The 19554-nt window shown below is 51.5% G+C and overlaps 1 protein-coding gene across 1 annotated transcript in view; it reads right to left on the reverse strand.

Moving 5' to 3' along the window:
- The window catches only part of LOC148476928 (uncharacterized), a 116260-nt gene that overhangs the window by 27835 nt on the left and 68871 nt on the right, over positions 1-19554 (reverse strand). Inside the window, exon 11 of the mRNA XM_088457442.1 lies at positions 1997-2107. Within this exon, the coding sequence (XP_088313568.1) occupies positions 1997-2107 (111 nt within the window). The remainder of the gene's footprint in view (positions 1-1996; positions 2108-19554) is intronic.

Genomic DNA, 19554 nt, shown 5'->3' on the forward strand with positions numbered 1-19554 from the left:
CTTACCTCTACTTTGTTTTTACTTATTTATTTATTTACTGCCAGTCATTATTTTTATATGGTCACATTCATCTATTTTTTATGTGTGCTTTTTACTAATAAATTGTCATAATATTTATCATACTTTGCACTAGCACTTTGTTACCTATTGACTTGATATATTTATTTATTATTTAGCGTGGAATACATTTTCCTATATGTTCTGAGTTATAACCAGACTAAATTGCACTTGAAATTAATAACTCATTGGTGTTGTATTGTATCTTTTACTGTTTGTGGTTTAACACATATAGCAAACTAGTCGCCTGATTGTCAATACACTTTTTTCAATATATAAATCTATACAGAAAACTCAGCACTCACCATTGTTAAATCGCTCACAATAATATATAAATAATGGGGTTTTGGGTCATGGATTGATCAATGCATTTAAGCCTGCAGCCCACATCACGGGACCCCACTTCTCTGCAGGTCCTACACTATCTGTCATACTTATGGAAACCTGGTAGCTGCTATCACAAAGCTGTGATCACAAAAGGTTAATTAAAAATTAACCAAATAGACAAAGTCAGAAATCCACTGCACTCGCCACTCCCAGGCATGGGGTGCAGACCTGCACTCACCATTCCCAGGCATGGGGTGCAAGTGGCCTGTGACCACATTGCTTAAATAAATAAAAACAGAAAACTCAGCACTCACCATTGTTAAATCACTCACAATAATATAGTGCTGAGTTTTCTGTTTTTATTTATTTAAGCAATGTGGTCACAAGGCACTTGTGCGTCTATTGAGAACAGTGAAGGAAATACCAGCAAGTGTCTGGCACCTTTGAGTTAGAAGACTAGAGATAACGAGTAGAATATTTTAATGATGTGTCAAAGACAATGTAATACTAGTATTTACTTATTAATAAGTTAGGTAATACTGCCACCTACTGACGATGTATGTAATGGTTTAAATATGCTAAATACATATTCATATATATTTAAAATAATCAAATAAGCAAATGTTGGCACGTGTGCAGTGTGATTTTCTTTGTCCTTATGCAAATCAGAGTGCTATAAAATAGTATGTCTGTTCAGAATAAATTTTAGAGTGGTTTTGGTAACACACAAGTCTGTTGTGTCCTATCACTCTCCGGCTAATATCCACACATGCTTAAGTGTATCTGAAGACTGAAAACTTGCTTTGAACTCAAGGAACAGAGGGGTTAAAACAGCCTCACACTTTAAAAAAACCAACAAACAAAGGCCCTCATTCAGAGCCACTCGCTATTTGCGGTCGTTCGTTCTAAAACAAGGGGTGGCTATTCAAATGAACCGTTCGCTGTTTGCGGTCTGTTCACGCCTCTATGTCTGAACGAGCAAACAAAACTTGCATTCGTTTTTTGGAAAGATACACCCCCTGGCCGCTCGCATCCTACGTCATGTCCGCTATTTATTAGATTAATCGAGTACATCGACAAGGGTATGAACTGTTCGCTATTCTTGGGGTTGGTGTTTGCTACCACAATTTTGCGAGCAGTTCTGACTATAAAATAACCCAGTGACGTGGTCAATGATGCTGCTGTTTTAAATATGCACACCCATAAAACGCCCGTTTTGACCTTTAAGCACGCCTGCGTTCTGATTTCCACTCCCCATTTTCAAGCACCTTCCCCTGTTACCACCCACATACGCCTCTTTCTGTCACTCAAAATAGCAGGCATTCGCTATTTTGCGAGCACATGAATTTCGGCCGCACTGACTGGTTAGCGCATACGTACAACGATCCGTACGCATGCGCAGTTGGGCTAACATCGCTCGGAACGAACGAGCGGCCGCTTACGAGCGGCTCTGAATCAGGCCCAAAGTTTTAAAAATAAAAGTTTGTTTAATATTTAGGACAAATTTAATATGAGCCCTGTTGTGTAAGAACATATACAGAGGCCTCTTGGGTACATATCTAAGAATATATATCCCCATATCTTACACTATCATTAAGATGTTTAATCTTACCTTGAAACATTATTAGATCCTTTAAATATTCTTCTTGTGTGGGTGGAAACAAGGTATTAATTGTCCTACTAATTGGAGTCATAACGGGTCTGTCTTTAATATACTCATTAGCTGCAGAGAAAACAAATAAGAGTATCACAAATAAATGTCTTAATTTAAACACGTATCCAGCCTGTATGTGAGTCCTTAAGAGGCTAAAGGAAAGCAGCCTGCTGTAAGCAGATACATGTGTGTGCCATTGAAGACCGATTAGTGGCCCTGATTCTGCAAGGAATACAGATGCTAATAAACACGCAATCGGTCGATGTTTGTGCTCTGCGAATGCGTATGCACAAACTAGCAATTGCGATGGGAACTCCAATTGCTGAGGATACCTAGACCAAGAGCAGAGTGATTGACAGGAAGTGCCATTTGTGGGTGGTGACGGGGGGGGGGGTCAGGTGAACACAGGCGTGCCAGTGCGTTGCAATGCCGTTTCATGGGCATGCATAAATTAGCCACTGCATGGCTATAAACAGCTGAAGCACTGATAGCGTGCGTGGCTGGTAGCAATTTCTGAGAAAGGTCTGGGCAAGTGTGCATAAGGGTCCAATGTTACCGATGGTTTCACCATGTTCCCCTAGTATATGGACGAGAGTATGGGGGAGTGGGCGTCCTTATGTCAGGACGCGATTGCAATGTGAATGCAGTAGGGATGGACATCGGAAGCCCACCATCAAAGGCTGAGTTGACTTCCACCATCAAAACTTTCGATGCGATGATAAGTAATCATTGCATCAAAAGTATTTAATGGAAATTGGAATTCATTTGATATGCGCGTGCTCAAAAGGCCGTGATTGTACATGCGCAATAGCCCTGTAGCGCCGCTGGCAGGGGACGAGACAGGGTGGGACTAGGGGTGAAATTAAGTGGGATCGGGGGCAGGGCCTGGAGTAGTTCCTCTGACAAGTTGACCGATGCTGAGAGCTGCAGTCAGGGACAGCGCAGCTTTCAGTATTAAAAAACAAAGTTAACCATCACAACACCATCGAATCAATACCATTTGATGGCGGCAAGCATGGGAATCCCGCCATCGAATGGTAAAAACACTACCATCACAAGAAAAACATTGATGGTCGGCAAACTTTGACCATCGATGTCCATCCCTATATAAAAGCTTATGCAATGTGTGGCTTGTCACCTGTAGTGCAACTACAAATTCCAGCATGCCATGAGAGCCACAGTTTGGGACTTGTAATTATGAGCTGCAAACAGTGTGAATCTTCCTGCTCTGCTCACATGGGGCCTGATTCAGACCTGGTCGCAAGCGCTGTGCGCTCACAACCAGGTCGATGGTGGCCCAGAGCGCATGCGCACGACGGAGCCGGCTCCGTCGTGCGCATGCACGAGACCCAGACAGCGACGTGCAATCCGTCGCTCCGGGTCTCGCACCAAAGGGGGCGTGCTGTCGATGTTGAGTGACAGCACGCCCCCTTTGGTGGGCGGGCCGGGGGGGGGTGGCTGCCCAAATGGAGGCGTCCCCATGAGAACGCCTACCATCTGGGGGCGGCCCCACTGACAGCACTGTTAGAGCCGAAATCTCTCTGTGGCTTGCAGCAACGAGACCGTACCACAAGGGTCTCGTCGCAAGCCCGATGGTCGCGATGGTCTTCGCGACCATCATCATGGCCGCTCGCTATAGCTGTGGGTGGTCACCCACAGCTATGCGAGGGGCCTGGAGGCCGTTCTAAAAAAAAAAAGAACCGGCCCTGATTCAGAGTGAGCGCTCTGTCAGACCAAGCGGCCCTCAATCAGGCCCATTGTCTCTACTATGTATTGCATAAATTAGCGACCATATTGTGTCACTAATCCCCTGGGTTTGCAAACCCTCTGGGGATTAGTGTACTGAGAAGGACAGTATACTGAGATTACAGACAAAAGGGACCTGATTAATTGCAGCCACACAGTGCTAGGGGGGCGATTGCCCCAATCGCCCCCCCCCCCTGGATCCGCCACTGGCTAAATATAGCGCACAGCCTGTTAATGATGACTGAGTCTGCTGAGTATAGCGCTCAGCCTGGAACTGATGGCAGAGTGTTGCTGAATACCTGGGGAGCCGAAAGGGGGGGGCGGTACAAATTACATGGGCCCGAGCTTGCTAGAGGGGCCTGGGCCCAGCACCGCTGCCCCCCCTCTTATATCACACAGCAGCCCAGCACACACTGCTGTGTGCTGGGCTGCCCTGTAAACTGTTCGCGGCTGCAAGCAACCACAGCAGTCTCCTAAAGTCTGCCTGTGGGGGGAGCGATCAAGCTGATCGTGCCCACCACTGGTTATGCGCCAGGCTGAGGGGGCTCACTGCACACCCCTCGCCAGCACGCAAGCAGCGCTGCAAAACTTATTATTCGTTTTATAACCTACGGGGCGTGGCCACGCCTCCCGCGATTAGGCCACGCCCCCTTTTTTACAGGGGCCCCACTCGGCTCTTGACAGGTCTGCTGAATACACCACACAACCTGAGACAGATGGCAGAGGGCCTGATTCAAAGATGGTTGATATGCAAATGCTAATCTCTGCCTTCCCTTTGTGCTCCACCGTCAGATGAAGTGTAGGAGCGCTGCCCATTTTCAGGCTCTATGGTCTGTGCAATTACCATGGAGATTGTAAACACTCCAACATTGACGCAAAATTAGTCGCATAATCGACATTTGCAGTAGTCTGGTGTCTACTCTAGCTACTCTCCTCAGGTCCAAATAAACATGGCATTTAAAGCACTGAATTTGCAATTAAGAATGCACTCGGTCCTCTGGACCCCAAGCAGTGCATGTTTTCCAGGTCTCCTCACAGAATCACAAGGTAAATAATTAGCTCCATCTGTGGATCTTGCTCGGTGCCCTGAGAAAACATGACCTGTTTGAGGTCTTGAGGACGGAGTTTGGGGACCACTGCTTTAGGTCACCTCCCAGTCTCTACCCTGAAATGCTCAGAGATCGCAAACCCCTTAGAGATGCCGTACGCAACTGTGGATGCCACCGGACACTTGGGCTCACGCGTGTGCAGTAAGGGTTTCCAAGGGTTTTAGCACAATGTGCAGTAGCAAAAAAATCACTCAATTTCGGGAACATCAACATTGTGTCTGAATCAGGCCCAGTGTCTGCTGAGTATAACACACAGCCGGGAACTGATGACTGCCTCTGCTGAGTATAGCGCACAGCCAGGAACTGATGACTGCCTCTGCAGAGCATAGCACACAGCCAGGAACTGATGACTGCCTCTGCTGAGTATAGAGCACAGCCGGGAACTGATGACTGCCTATGCTGAGTATAACGCACAGCCAGGAACTGATGACTGCCTCTGCTGAGTATAGCTCACAGCCAGGAACTGATGACTGCCTCTGCTGAGTATAGCTCACAGCCAGGAACTGATGACTGCCTCTGCTGAGTATAGCTCACAGCCAGGAACTGATGACTGCCTCTGCTGAGTATAGCTCACAGCCAGGAACTGATGACTGCCTCTGCTGAGTATAGCGCACAGCCGGGAACTGATGACTGCCTCTGCTGAGTATAGTGCACAGGCAGGAACTGATGACTGCCTCTGCTGAGTATAGCGCACAGCCAGGAACTGATGACTGCCTCTGCTGAGTATAACACACAGCCGGGAACTGATGACTGTCTCTGCTGAGTATAGCGCACAGCCGGGAACTGATGACTGCCTCTGCTGAGCATAGCACACAGCTAGGAACTGATGACTGCCTCTGCTGAGTATAGCACACAGCCAGGAACTGATGACTGCCTCTGCTGAGTACAGTGCACAGCCAGGAACTGATGACTGCCTCTGATGAGTATAGCACACAGCCGGGAACTGATGACTGCCTCTGCTGAGTATAGCGCACAGCCAGAAACTGATGACTGCCTCTGCTGAGTATAGCGCACAGCCGTGAACTGATGACTGCCTCTGCTGAGTATAGCACACAGCCGGGAACTGATGACTGCCTCTGCAGAGTATAGCGCACAGCCGTGAACTGATGACTGTCTCTGCTGAGTATAGCGCACAGCCTGGAACTGGTGACTGCCTCTGCTGAGTATAGCGCACAGCTAGGAACTGATGACTGCCTCTGCTGAGTATAGCACACAGCCTGGAACAGATGACTGTCTCTGCTGAGTATAGCGCACAGCCAGGAACTGATGACTGCCTCTGCTGAGTATAGCGCACAGCCAGAAACTGATGACTGCCTCTGCTGAGTATAGCGCACATAGCGCACAGCCGTGAACTGATGACTGCCTCTGCTGAGTATAGCGCACAGCCGGGAACTGATGACTGCATCTGCTGAGTATAGTGCACAGCCAGGAACTGATGACTGCCTCTGCTGAGTATAGCGCACAGCCGGGAACTGAGGACTGCCTCTGCTGAGTATAGCGCACAGCTAGGAACTGATGACTGCCTCTGCAGAGTATAACACACAGCCAGGAACTGATGACTGCCTCTGCTGAGTATAGCGCACAGCTAGGAACTGATGACTGCCTCTGCTGAGTATAGCACACAGCCAGGAATTGAAGACTGCCTCTGCTGAGTATTATAGCACACAGCCAGGAACTGATGACTGCATCTGCTGAGTATAGCACACAGCCAGGAACAGATGACTGCCTCTGCTGAGTATAGCACACAGCCAGGAACTGATGACTGCCTCTGCTGAGTATAGCGCACAGCTAGGAACTGATGACTGCCTCTGCTGAGTATAGGGCACAGCCAGAAACTGATGACTGCCTCTGCTGAGTATAGCGCACAGCCGGGAACTGAAGACTGCCTCTGCTGAGTATAGCGCACAGCCAGGAACTGATGACTGCCTCTGCTGAGTATAGCACACAAGCGGGAACTGATGACTGCCTCTGCTGAGTATAGCGCACAGCCGGGAACTGATCACTGCCTCTGCTGAGTATAGCGCACAGCCAGGAATTGACGGCTGCCTCTGCTGAGTATAGCACACAGCTAGGAACTGACGACTGCCTCTGCTGAGTATAGCACACAGCCGGGATCTGAAGACTGCCTCTGCTGAGTATAGCGCACAGCCAGGAACTGATGACTGCCTCTGCTGAGTATAGCGCACAGCTAGGAACTGATGACTGCTACTGCTGAGTATAGCACACAGCCTGGAACTGATGACTGCCTCTGCTGAGTATAGCACACAGCCTGGAACTGATGACTGCCTCTGCTGAGTATAGCACACAGCCTGGAACTGATGACTGCCTCTGCTGAGTATAGCACACAGCCAGGAACTGATAACTGCCTCTGCTGAGTATAGCGCACAGCCAGGAACTGATGACTGCCTCTGCTGAGTATAGCACACAGCCAGGAACTGATGACTGCCTCTGCTGAGTATAGCACACAGCCTGGAACTGATGACTGCCTCTGCTGAGTATAGCACACAGCCAGGAATTGATGACTGCCTCTGCTGAGTATAGCACACAGCCGGGAACTGATGACTGCCTCTGCTGAGTATAGCACACAGCCTGGAAATGAGAACTGCCTCTGCTGAGTATAGCACACAGCCTGGAACTGATGACTGCCTCTGCTGAGTATAGCGCACAGCTAGGAACTGATGACTGCCTCTGCTGAGTATAGCACACAGCCGGAAACTTATGACTGCCTCTGCTGAGAATAGCACACAGCCTGGAACTGATGACTGCCTCTGCTGAGTATAGCGCACAGCCTGGAACTGATCACTGCCTCTGCTGAGTATAGCGCACAGCCAGGAACGGACGGCTGCCTCTGCTGAGTATAGCACACAGCCAGGAACTGACGACTGCCTCTGCTGAGTATAGCACACAGCCGGGAACTGAAGACTGCCTCTGCTGAGTATAGCGCACAGCCGGGAACTGATGACTGCCTCTGATGAGTATAGCGCACAGCTAGGAACTGATGACTGCCACTGCTGAGTATAGCGCACAGCCTGGAACTGATGACTGCCTCTGCTGAGTATAGCACACAGCCTGGAACTGATGACTGCCTCTGCTGAGTATAGCACACAGCCTGGAACTGATGACTGCCTCTGCTGAGTATAGCACACTGCCGGGAACTGATGACTGCCTCTGCTGAGTATAGCACACTGCCAGGAACTGATGACTGCCTCTGCTGAGTATAGCGCACGGCCGGGAACTGATGACTGCCTCTGCTGAGTATAGCACACAGCCTGGAAATGAGGACTGCCTCTGCTGAGTATAGCACACAGCCTGGAAATGATGACTGCCTCTGCTGAGTATAGCGCACAGCTAGGAACTGATGACTGCCTCTGCTGAGTATAGTGCACAGCCAGGAACTGATGACTGCCTCTGCTGAGTATAGCGCACAGCCAGGAACTGATGACTGCCTCTGCTGAGTATAGCGCACAGCCTGGAACTGATGACTGTCTCTGCTGAGTATAGTGCACAGCCAGGAACTGATGACTGCCTCTGCTGAGTATAGCACACAGCCACGAACTGATGACTGCCTCTGATGAGTATAGCACACAGCCGGGAACTGATGACTGCCTCTGCTGAGTATAACACACAGCCGGGAATTGATGACTGCCTCTGATGAGTATAGCACACAGTCGGGAACTGATGACTGCCTCTGCTGAGTATAGCACACAGCCGGGAACTGATGACTGCCTCTGCTGAGTATAGCGCACAGCCAGAAACTGATGACTGCCTCTGCTGAGTATAGCGCACAGCTGGGAACTGAAGACTGCGTCTGCTGAGTATAGCACACAGCCGGGAACTGAAGACTGCCTCTGCTGAGTATAGCGCACAGCCGGGAACTGATGACTGCCTCTGATGAGTATAGCGCACAGCTAGGAACTGATGACTGCCACTGCTGAGTATAGCGCACAGCCTGGAACTGATGACTGCCTCTGCTGAGTATAGCACACAGCCTGGAACTGATGACTGCCTCTGCTGAGTATAGCACACAGCCTGGAACTGATGACTGCCTCTGCTGAGTATAGCACACTGCCGGGAACTGATGACTGCCTCTCCTGAGTATAGCACACTGCCAGGAACTGATGACTGCCTCTGCTGAGTATAGCGCACGGCCGGGAACTGATGACTGCCTCTGCTGAGTATAGCACACAGCCTGGAAATGAGGACTGCCTCTGCTGAGTATAGCACACAGCCTGGAAATGATGACTGCCTCTGCTGAGTATAGCGCACAGCTAGGAACTGATGACTGCCTCTGCTGAGTATAGTGCACAGCCAGGAACTGATGACTGCCTCTGCTGAGTATAGCGCACAGCCAGGAACTGATGACTGCCTCTGCTGAGTATAGCGCACAGCCTGGAACTGATGACTGTCTCTGCTGAGTATAGTGCACAGCCAGGAACTGATGACTGCCTCTGCTGAGTATAGCACACAGCCACGAACTGATGACTGCCTCTGATGAGTATAGCACACAGCCGGGAACTGATGACTGCCTCTGCTGAGTATAACACACAGCCGGGAATTGATGACTGCCTCTGATGAGTATAGCACACAGTCGGGAACTGATGACTGCCTCTGCTGAGTATAGCACACAGCCGGGAACTGATGACTGCCTATGATGAGTATAGCACACAGCCTGGAACTGATGACTGCCTCTGCTGAGTATAGCGCACAGCCAGAAACTGATGACTGCCTCTGCTGAGTATAGCGCACAGCCAGGAACTGATGACTGCCTCTGCTGAGTATAGCGCACAGCCAGAAACTGATGACTGCCTCTGCTGAGTATAGCGCACAGCTGGGAACTGAAGACTGCCTCTGCTGAGTATAGCGCACAGCCGGGAACTGATGACTGCCTCTGCTGAGTATAGCGCACAGCCGGGATCTGATGACTGCCTCTGCTGAGTATAGCGCACAGCCGGGAACTGATGACTGCCTCTGCTGAGTATAGCACACAGCCTGGAACTGTTGACTGCCTCTGCTGAGTATAGCACACAGCCAGGAACTGATGACTGTCTCTGCTGAGTAAAGCGCACAGCCAGGAACTGATGACTGCCTCTGCTGAGTATAGCACACAGCCGGGAACTGAAGACTGCCTCTGCTGAGTATAGCACACAGCCAGGAACTGATGACTGTCTCTGCTGAGTATAGCGCACAGCCAGGAACTGATGACTGCCTCTGCTGAGTATAGCACACAGCCGGGAACTGAAGACTGCCTCTGCTGAGTATAGCACACAGCCGGGAACTGATGACTGCCTCTGCTGAGTATAGCACACAGCCAGGAACTGATCACTGCCTCTGCTGAGTATAGCACACAGCCAGGAACTGACGGCTGCCTCTGCTCAGTATAGCACACAGCTAGGAACTGAAGACTGCCTCTGCTGAGTATAGCGCACAGCCAGGAACTGATGACTGCCTCTGCTGAGTATAGCGCACAGCTAGGAACTGATGACTGCCTCTGCTGAGTTTAGCGCACAGCCGGGAACTGATGACTGCCTCTGCTGAGTATAGCACACAGCCCGGAAATGATGACTGCCTCTGCTGAGTATAGCACACAGCCTGGAACTGATGACTGCCTCTGTTGAGTATAGCGCACAGCTAGGAACTGATGACTGCCTCTGCTGAGTATAGCGCACAGCCGGAAACTGATGACTGCCTCTGCTGAGTATAGCACAGAGCCTGGAACTGATGACTGCCTTTGCTGAGTATAGCACACAGCCGGGAAATGAGGACTGTCTCTGCTGAGTATAGCACACAGCCGGAAACTGATGACTGCCTCTGCTGAGTATAGCACACAGCCTGGTACTGATGACTGCCTCTGCTGAGTATAGCGCACAGCTGGGAACTGATGACTGCCTCTGCTGAGTATAGCGCACAGCCTGGAAATGAGGACTGTCTCTGCTGAGTATAGCACACAGCCGGGAACTGATGACTGCCTCTGCAGAGTATAGCACACAGCCGGGAACTGATGACTGCCTCTGCTGAGTATAGCACACAGCCATGAACTGATGACTGCCTCTGCTGAGTATAGCACACAGCCTGGAACTGATGACTGCCTCTGCTGAGTATAGCGCACTGCTTGGAACTGATGACTGCCTCTGCTGAGTATAGCACACAGCCTGGAACTGATGACTGCCTCTGCTGAGTATAGCACACAGCCAGGAATTGACGACTGCCTCTGCTGAGTATAGCACACAGCCGGGAACTGATGACTGCCTCTGCTGAGTATAGCACACAGCCTGGAAATGAGAACTGCCTCTGCTGAGTATAGCACACAGCCTGGAACTGATGACTGCCTCTGCTGAGTATAGCGCACAGCTAGGAACTGATGACTGCCTCTGCTGAGTATAGCACACAGCCGGAAACTTATGACTGCCTCTGCTGAGAATAGCACACAGCCTGGAACTGATGACTGCCTCTGCTGAGTATAGCGCACAGCCTGGAACTGATCACTGCCTCTGCTGAGTATAGCGCACAGCCAGGAACGGACGGCTGCCTCTGCTGAGTATAGCACACAGCCAGGAACTGACGACTGCCTCTGCTGAGTATAGCACACAGCCGGGAACTGAAGACTGCCTCTGCTGAGTATAGCGCACAGCCGGGAACTGATGACTGCCTCTGATGAGTATAGCGCACAGCTAGGAACTGATGACTGCCACTGCTGAGTATAGCGCACAGCCTGGAACTGATGACTGCCTCTGCTGAGTATAGCACACAGCCTGGAACTGATGACTGCCTCTGCTGAGTATAGCACACAGCCTGGAACTGATGACTGCCTCTGCTGAGTATAGCACACTGCCGGGAACTGATGACTGCCTCTGCTGAGTATAGCACACTGCCAGGAACTGATGACTGCCTCTGCTGAGTATAGCGCACGGCCGGGAACTGATGACTGCCTCTGCTGAGTATAGCACACAGCCTGGAAATGAGGACTGCCTCTGCTGAGTATAGCACACAGCCTGGAAATGATGACTGCCTCTGCTGAGTATAGCGCACAGCTAGGAACTGATGACTGCCTCTGCTGAGTATAGTGCACAGCCAGGAACTGATGACTGCCTCTGCTGAGTATAGCGCACAGCCAGGAACTGATGACTGCCTCTGCTGAGTATAGCGCACAGCCTGGAACTGATGACTGTCTCTGCTGAGTATAGTGCACAGCCAGGAACTGATGACTGCCTCTGCTGAGTATAGCACACAGCCACGAACTGATGACTGCCTCTGATGAGTATAGCACACAGCCGGGAACTGATGACTGCCTCTGCTGAGTATAACACACAGCCGGGAATTGATGACTGCCTCTGATGAGTATAGCACACAGTCGGGAACTGATGACTGCCTCTGCTGAGTATAGCACACAGCCGGGAACTGATGACTGCCTATGATGAGTATAGCACACAGCCTGGAACTGATGACTGCCTCTGCTGAGTATAGCGCACAGCCAGAAACTGATGACTGCCTCTGCTGAGTATAGCGCACAGCCAGGAACTGATGACTGCCTCTGCTGAGTATAGCGCACAGCCAGAAACTGATGACTGCCTCTGCTGAGTATAGCGCACAGCTGGGAACAGAAGACTGCGTCTGCTGAGTATAGCACACAGCCGGGAACTGAAGACTGCCTCTGCTGAGTATAGCGCACAGCCGGGAACTGATGACTGCCTCTGATGAGTATAGCGCACAGCTAGGAACTGATGACTGCCACTGCTGAGTATAGCGCACAGCCTGGAACTGATGACTGCCTCTGCTGAGTATAGCACACAGCCTGGAACTGATGACTGCCTCTGCTGAGTATAGCACACAGCCTGGAACTGATGACTGCCTCTGCTGAGTATAGCACACTGCCGGGAACTGATGACTGCCTCTGCTGAGTATAGCACACTGCCAGGAACTGATGACTGCCTCTGCTGAGTATAGCGCACGGCCGGGAACTGATGACTGCCTCTGCTGAGTATAGCACACAGCCTGGAAATGAGGACTGCCTCTGCTGAGTATAGCACACAGCCTGGAAATGATGACTGCCTCTGCTGAGTATAGCGCACAGCTAGGAACTGATGACTGCCTCTGCTGAGTATAGTGCACAGCCAGGAACTGATGACTGCCTCTGCTGAGTATAGCGCACAGCCAGGAACTGATGACTGCCTCTGCTGAGTATAGCGCACAGCCTGGAACTGATGACTGTCTCTGCTGAGTATAGTGCACAGCCAGGAACTGATGACTGCCTCTGCTGAGTATAGCACACAGCCACGAACTGATGACTGCCTCTGATGAGTATAGCACACAGCCGGGAACTGATGACTGCCTCTGCTGAGTATAACACACAGCCGGGAATTGATGACTGCCTCTGATGAGTATAGCACACAGTCGGGAACTGATGACTGCCTCTGCTGAGTATAGCACACAGCCGGGAACTGATGACTGCCTATGATGAGTATAGCACACAGCCTGGAACTGATGACTGCCTCTGCTGAGTATAGCGCACAGCCAGAAACTGATGACTGCCTCTGCTGAGTATAGCGCACAGCCAGGAACTGATGACTGCCTCTGCTGAGTATAGCGCACAGCCAGAAACTGATGACTGCCTCTGCTGAGTATAGCGCACAGCTGGGAACTGAAGACTGCCTCTGCTGAGTATAGCGCACAGCCGGGAACTGATGACTGCCTCTGCTGAGTATAGCGCACAGCCGGGATCTGATGACTGCCTCTGCTGAGTATAGCGCACAGCCGGGAACTGATGACTGCCTCTGCTGAGTATAGCACACAGCCTGGAACTGTTGACTGCCTCTGCTGAGTATAGCACACAGCCAGGAACTGATGACTGTCTCTGCTGAGTAAAGCGCACAGCCAGGAACTGATGACTGCCTCTGCTGAGTATAGCACACAGCCGGGAACTGAAGACTGCCTCTGCTGAGTATAGCACACAGCCAGGAACTGATGACTGTCTCTGCTGAGTATAGCGCACAGCCAGGAACTGATGACTGCCTCTGCTGAGTATAGCACACAGCCGGGAACTGAAGACTGCCTCTGCTGAGTATAGCACACAGCCGGGAATTGATGACTGCCTCTGCTGAGTATAGCACACAGCCAGGAACTGATCACTGCCTCTGCTGAGTATAGCACACAGCCAGGAACTGACGGCTGCCTCTGCTCAGTATAGCACACAGCTAGGAACTGAAGACTGCCTCTGCTGAGTATAGCGCACAGCCAGGAACTGATGACTGCCTCTGCTGAGTATAGCGCACAGCTAGGAACTGATGACTGCCTCTGCTGAGTTTAGCGCACAGCCGGGAACTGATGACTGCCTCTGCTGAGTATAGCACACAGCCCGGAAATGATGACTGCCTCTGCTGAGTATAGCACACAGCCTGGAACTGATGACTGCCTCTGTTGAGTATAGCGCACAGCTAGGAACTGATGACTGCCTCTGCTGAGTATAGCGCACAGCCGGAAACTGATGACTGCCTCTGCTGAGTATAGCACAGAGCCTGGAACTGATGACTGCCTTTGCTGAGTATAGCACACAGCCGGGAAATGAGGACTGTCTCTGCTGAGTATAGCACACAGCCGGAAACTGATGACTGCCTCTGCTGAGTATAGCACACAGCCTGGTACTGATGACTGCCTCTGCTGAGTATAGCGCACAGCTGGGAACTGATGACTGCCTCTGCTGAGTATAGCGCACAGCCTGGAAATGAGGACTGTCTCTGCTGAGTATAGCACACAGCCGGGAACTGATGACTGCCTCTGCAGAGTATAGCACACAGCCGGGAACTGATGACTGCCTCTGCTGAGTATAGCACACAGCCATGAACTGATGACTGCCTCTGCTGAGTACAGCACACAGCCTGGAACTGATGACTGCCTCTGCTGAGTATAGCGCACTGCTTGGAACTGATGACTGCCTCTGCTGAGTATAGCGCACAGCCGGAAACTGATGACTGCCTCTGCTGAGTATAGCACACAGCCTGGATCTGATGACTGCCTCTGCTGAGTATAGCACAGAGCCGGGAAATGAGGACTGTCTCTGCTGAGTATAGCGCACAGCCAGGAACTGATGACTGCCTCTGCTGAGTATAGCGCACAGCTGGGAACAGATGACTGCCTCTGCTGAGTATAGCGCACAGCCTGGAAATGAGGACTGTCTCTGCTGAGTATAGCACACAGCCTGGAACTGATGACTGCCTCTGCTGAGTATAGCACACAACCGGAAACTGATGACTGCCTCTGCTGAGTATAGCACACAGCCAGGAACTTATGACTGCCTCTGCTGAGTATAGCGCATGGCCAGGAACTGATGACTGCCTCTGCTGAGTATAGTACACAGCCAGGAACTGATGACAGCCTCTGATGAGTATAGCACACAGCCAGGAACTGATGGCTGCCTCTGCTGAGTATAGCACACAGCCAGGAACTGACTACTGCCTCTGCTGAGTATAGCACACAGCCGGGAACTGAAGACTGCCTCTGCTGAGTATAGCGCACCGCCAGGAACTGATGACTGCCTCTGCTGAGTATAGCGCACAGCTAGGAACTGATGACTGCCTCTGCTGAGTATAGCACACAGCCAGGAATTGAAGACTGCCTCTGCTGAGTATTATAGCACACAGCCAGGAACTGATGACTGCATCTGCTGAGTATAGCACACAGCCAGGAACAGATGACTGCCTCTGCTGAGTATAGCACACAGCCAGGAACTGATGACTGCCTCTGCTGAGTATAGCGCACAGCTAGGAACTGATGACTGCCTCTGCTGAGTATAGCGCACAGCCAGAAACTGATGACTGCCTCTGCTGAGTATAGCGCACAGCCGGGAACTGAAGACTGCCTCTGCTGAGTATAGCGCACAGCCAGGAACTGATGACTGCCTCTGCTGAGTATAGCACACAAGCGGGAACTGATGACTGCCTCTGCTGAGTATAGCGCACAGCCGGGAACTGATCACTGCCTCTGCTGAGTATAGCGCACAGCCAGGAATTGACGGCTGCCTCTGCTGAGTATAGCACACAGCTAGGAACTGACGACTGCCTCTGCTGAGTATAGCACACAGCCGGGATCTGAAGACTGCCTCTGCTGAGTATAGCGCACAGCCAGGAACTGATGACTGCCTCTGCTGAGTATAGCGCACAGCTAGGAACTGATGACTGCTACTGCTGAGTATAGCACACAGCCTGGAACTGATGACTGCCTCTGCTGAGTATAGCACACAGCCTGGAACTGATGACTGCCTCTGCTGAGTATAGCACACAGCCTGGAACTGATGACTGCCTCTGCTGAGTATAGCACACAGCCAGGAACTGATAACTGCCTCTGCTGAGTATAGCGCACAGCCAGGAACTGATGACTGCCTCTGCTGAGTATAGCACACAGCCAGGAACTGATGACTGCCTCTGCTGAGTATAGCACACAGCCTGGAACTGATGACTGCCTCTGCTGAGTATAGCACACAGCCAGGAATTGATGACTGCCTCTGCTGAGTATAGCACACAGCCGGGAACTGATGACTGCCTCTGCTGAGTATAGCACACAGCCTGGAAATGAGAACTGCCTCTGCTGAGTATAGCACACAGCCTGGAACTGATGACTGCCTCTGCTGAGTATAGCGCACAGCTAGGAACTGATGACTGCCTCTGCTGAGTATAGCACACAGCCGGAAACTTATGACTGCCTCTGCTGAGAATAGCACACAGCCTGGAACTGATGACTGCCTCTGCTGAGTATAGCGCACAGCCTGGAACTGATCACTGCCTCTGCTGAGTATAGCGCACAGCCAGGAACGGACGGCTGCCTCTGCTGAGTATAGCACACAGCCAGGAACTGACGACTGCCTCTGCTGAGTATAGCACACAGCCGGGAACTGAAGACTGCCTCTGCTGAGTATAGCGCACAGCCGGGAACTGATGACTGCCTCTGATGAGTATAGCGCACAGCTAGGAACTGATGACTGCCACTGCTGAGTATAGCGCACAGCCTGGAACTGATGACTGCCTCTGCTGAGTATAGCACACAGCCTGGAACTGATGACTGCCTCTGCTGAGTATAGCACACAGCCTGGAACTGATGACTGCCTCTGCTGAGTATAGCACACTGCCGGGAACTGATGACTGCCTCTGCTGAGTATAGCACACTGCCAGGAACTGATGACTGCCTCTGCTGAGTATAGCGCACGGCCGGGAACTGATGACTGCCTCTGCTGAGTATAGCACACAGCCTGGAAATGAGGACTGCCTCTGCTGAGTATAGCACACAGCCTGGAAATGATGACTGCCTCTGCTGAGTATAGCGCACAGCTAGGAACTGATGACTGCCTCTGCTGAGTATAGTGCACAGCCAGGAACTGATGACTGCCTCTGCTGAGTATAGCGCACAGCCAGGAACTGATGACTGCCTCTGCTGAGTATAGCGCACAGCCTGGAACTGATGACTGTCTCTGCTGAGTATAGTGCACAGCCAGGAACTGATGACTGCCTCTGCTGAGTATAGCACACAGCCACGAACTGATGACTGCCTCTGATGAGTATAGCACACAGCCGGGAACTGATGACTGCCTCTGCTGAGTATAACACACAGCCGGGAATTGATGACTGCCTCTGATGAGTATAGCACACAGTCGGGAACTGATGACTGCCTCTGCTGAGTATAGCACACAGCCGGGAACTGATGACTGCCTATGATGAGTATAGCACACAGCCTGGAACTGATGACTGCCTCTGCTGAGTATAGCGCACAGCCAGAAACTGATGACTGCCTCTGCTGAGTATAGCGCACAGCCAGGAACTGATGACTGCCTCTGCTGAGTATAGCGCACAGCCAGAAACTGATGACTGCCTCTGCTGAGTATAGCGCACAGCTGGGAACTGAAGACTGCGTCTGCTGAGTATAGCACACAGCCGGGAACTGAAGACTGCCTCTGCTGAGTATAGCGCACAGCCGGGAACTGATGACTGCCTCTGATGAGTATAGCGCACAGCTAGGAACTGATGACTGCCACTGCTGAGTATAGCGCACAGCCTGGAACTGATGACTGCCTCTGCTGAGTATAGCACACAGCCTGGAACTGATGACTGCCTCTGCTGAGTATAGCACACAGCCTGGAACTGATGACTGCCTCTGCTGAGTATAGCACACTGCCGGGAACTGATGACTGCCTCTGCTGAGTATAGCACACTGCCAGGAACTGATGACTGCCTCTGCTGAGTATAGCGCACGGCCGGGAACTGATGACTGCCTCTGCTGAGTATAGCACACAGCCTGGAAATGAGGACTGCCTCTGCTGAGTATAGCACACAGCCTGGAAATGATGACTGCCTCTGCTGAGTATAGCGCACAGCTAGGAACTGATGACTGCCTCTGCTGAGTATAGTGCACAGCCAGGAACTGATGACTGCCTCTGCTGAGTATAGCGCACAGCCAGGAACTGATGACTGCCTCTGCTGAGTATAGCGCACAGCCTGGAACTGATGACTGTCTCTGCTGAGTATAGTGCACAGCCAGGAACTGATGACTGCCTCTGCTGAGTATAGCACACAGCCACGAACTGATGACTGCCTCTGATGAGTATAGCACACAGCCGGGAACTGATGACTGCCTCTGCTGAGTATAACACACAGCCGGGAATTGATGACTGCCTCTGATGAGTATAGCACACAGTCGGGAACTGATGACTGCCTCTGCTGAGTATAGCACACAGCCGGGAACTGATGACTGCCTATGATGAGTATAGCACACAGCCTGGAACTGATGACTGCCTCTGCTGAGTATAGCGCACAGCCAGAAACTGATGACTGCCTCTGCTGAGTATAGCGCACAGCCAGGAACTGATGACTGCCTCTGCTGAGTATAGCGCACAGCCAGAAACTGATGACTGCCTCTGCTGAGTATAGCGCACAGCTGGGAACTGAAGACTGCCTCTGCTGAGTATAGCGCACAGCCGGGAACTGATGACTGCCTCTGCTGAGTATAGCGCACAGCCGGGATCTGATGACTGCCTCTGCTGAGTATAGCGCACAGCCGGGAACTGATGACTGCCTCTGCTGAGTATAGCACACAGCCTGGAACTGTTGACTGCCTCTGCTGAGTATAGCACACAGCCAGGAACTGATGACTGTCTCTGCTGAGTAAAGCGCACAGCCAGGAACTGATGACTGCCTCTGCTGAGTATAGCACACAGCCGGGAACTGAAGACTGCCTCTGCTGAGTATAGCACACAGCCAGGAACTGATGACTGTCTCTGCTGAGTATAGCGCACAGCCAGGAACTGATGACTGCCTCTGCTGAGTATAGCACACAGCCGGGAACTGAAGACTGCCTCTGCTGAGTATAGCACACAGCCGGGAACTGATGACTGCCTCTGCTGAGTATAGCACACAGCCAGGAACTGATCACTGCCTCTGCTGAGTATAGCACACAGCCAGGAACTGACGGCTGCCTCTGCTCAGTATAGCACACAGCTAGGAACTGAAGACTGCCTCTGCTGAGTATAGCGCACAGCCAGGAACTGATGACTGCCTCTGCTGAGTATAGCGCACAGCTAGGAACTGATGACTGCCTCTGCTGAGTTTAGCGCACAGCCGGGAACTGATGACTGCCTCTGCTGAGTATAGCACACAGCCCGGAAATGATGACTGCCTCTGCTGAGTA

This window comes from Taudactylus pleione, unplaced genomic scaffold, assembly GCF_031769625.1.
Source record: "Taudactylus pleione unplaced genomic scaffold, aTauple2 ptg000762l, whole genome shotgun sequence".
Taxonomy (NCBI): domain Eukaryota; kingdom Metazoa; phylum Chordata; class Amphibia; order Anura; family Myobatrachidae; genus Taudactylus; species Taudactylus pleione.